Source organism: Limulus polyphemus, unplaced genomic scaffold (assembly GCF_000517525.1).
Source record: "Limulus polyphemus unplaced genomic scaffold, Limulus_polyphemus-2.1.2 Scaffold1736, whole genome shotgun sequence".
NCBI classification, from domain to species: Eukaryota; Metazoa; Arthropoda; class Merostomata; order Xiphosura; family Limulidae; genus Limulus; species Limulus polyphemus.
The window spans coordinates 24,524-26,663 of NW_013667346.1; the positions used below are offsets into that span (position 1 = coordinate 24,524).

The 2,140-nt window shown below is 32.1% G+C and overlaps 1 protein-coding gene across 1 annotated transcript in view; it reads left to right on the top strand.

Moving 5' to 3' along the window:
* LOC111087104 (transforming growth factor beta receptor type 3-like) overlaps positions 1–2,105 on the top strand; it is a gene marked incomplete at its 5' end in the record, with an annotated part of 18,382 nt that extends 16,277 nt beyond the window's left edge. The window contains 2 exons of the mRNA XM_022392553.1: positions 597–767; positions 1,848–2,105. Coding sequence (XP_022248261.1) covers positions 597–767; positions 1,848–1,993 — 317 coding nt within the window. The remainder of the gene's footprint in view (positions 1–596; positions 768–1,847) is intronic.
* Between the last annotated feature and the right edge of the window lie 35 nt (positions 2,106–2,140).

The window sequence follows — 2,140 nt, forward strand, 5'->3', positions numbered from 1 at the left end:
AGGAAGATCAGATATTAATTAAATTATAAATATATCAATTCATGTAAATATGACTGAAAATTTTCATTTTTTCTGAAAAGGTGGTGTCTATTTACTTGTGACCACACTGTGTAGATGCTCATTCTTCCACTTTATGAAGTGAAATTAAAAAACACGAACAAAATATAATTTTGAGATTAAAATGTAATTTCAAATTTGCAGTCTCATTAGAAAACAGATGAGTAGTTAAAATTTTTGAGCATGTCAGATATTACGACCAAACTGTCAGAGATAATAAATAGATTTACATTATATAATATTTCCTTTAATAGAAGTTCTTACGTGATACTGATAGAAGTATTAACTGATTTTGTAAATCTTGCTATGTCTTTTAATGTTCTTTTGTTGCTTTATTTGATTTATTTTTGGTTATTAATTTTGTTTGAGCATATAATTCAGAGTGGTAAATGTATTTTCAATGTTAACTTTTTTTCTCTCTCAAATTTAAGTTTGCAAAATGTTAAAAAAAAAAGAAGAGACATTTAATGCATGACTTCATTTGCTTTTATGTAGCTTGTATTTTTTTAACCATGATTTTCAATTCTCCAAATTTTCAGTCGTACCATCTTTACCAGATGATTCTGCTCAAGTTGAAGTTGATGCAGATTTATGTGTAAAACAGAAATTAATAGGGCTATCAACAGGTGCAGTTGTGGGAATTGCATTTGCTTCCTTCATTATTGGAGCTGGTTTAATGGCCATTCTGTGGTTTATACATTTGTGTACAGGTATGTACAAATACCAAGATCTGATGGTGGATTCATGGGTTATTAACAGAATGTCTTTCTAAGATATAAGGCAGTGGTTACAAAAAGTTCATGTTTTAAAAAATACAGTACGGTTTGTTATGTTTTGAAAAATATAGTGGTTTCTGTTCAGAATTGGAATAAGGAAGATATTTTTCTTAATCTCTACCAAATTTTTGCAGCTTACTCTCGTTTTTTTATTTCTTAACTGTAATTTAGTAAATGTTATCACTAATATTCTGATCAATTGTTTTTTTTTAAACTGAACTTGAGAGACAACTCAATAAATGTTTAAAAAATGAAAGATATTTAATTGACTAATAATAGTGTGAGAAATATAAAAAAACGTTTTTGATTGAACTGTATAATTGGAATTTCTCTTAAAATCAGTGTATTAAGTGAAGTTCATATTGTGGAGTCTTGAGTGATAAATCGTTACACAGCTACAGAAGAAAGTATTATTTAAAGCTATGTATAAATGCCAGTCACATATTTAATAAAAGAGGTTTTTTAGTAATTAAGATTAGGTGTTGTTTATTACACTTTGATACCATTGACAACATGGAAGACTTATAATACCATTTAATATGAATTAAGTTTGAAGCTGGATGTGTGGTACTTTCTTCACCTCAGTATTGAATCCAATACCTCTCGTATACCATAAAAATGTTCTACTAATTGAGCTAACGGGTTAACCCACTGCACTTCTTAACAACTGACTTAAATTACCACATCTCTCCTACAAAGCACATTCTCAGTTCTCAGGCCTTATTTCAAGGTCTTGGGATGACCAGTTTTTGGGAGCCAATTTGCTTTGGGAAACCCTTGGGTTTGAACCCAAGACCTGTCGTACGCAGGGTGAATGCTCTACTGATTTAACTAAATGGTTAACTCCCCCCCCTAATGATTGCCAGTAAGGCACTTTTTTAACAACTCACACTACCGCAGATGTAACATTTGGTGGTGTTTGTATAGTTATGCACACTGTTTAAGCTCTGGTAGCAGAATATATATTGTTTAAACTATTGGATACTCTTTGGACTTTTTTTTTGTGTCTTGTAGATCCATCTCGAAGGACAAGAGCTCAGCAGCAAGGTGGTGTTCACCATCATCATCGTCACCACCATTCTGGCTATGACTTATCAGGACATAGTGGAAGCTCAACTCCCAGCTCACAGGCTCCTATGACAGTCCAGGTTTGCTCGTGACTTCTGTACTGAAGCTATCGTTTTGCTCAGCAGAAGTTCCTGCCCTTTTCAAGTACCTGAGTACAGTTACATTGTTTGTTTGTTTTTGAGTCCTTGTGGGTATGTGTGTGTGTGTGTGTATATATATATATATATATATATATATAT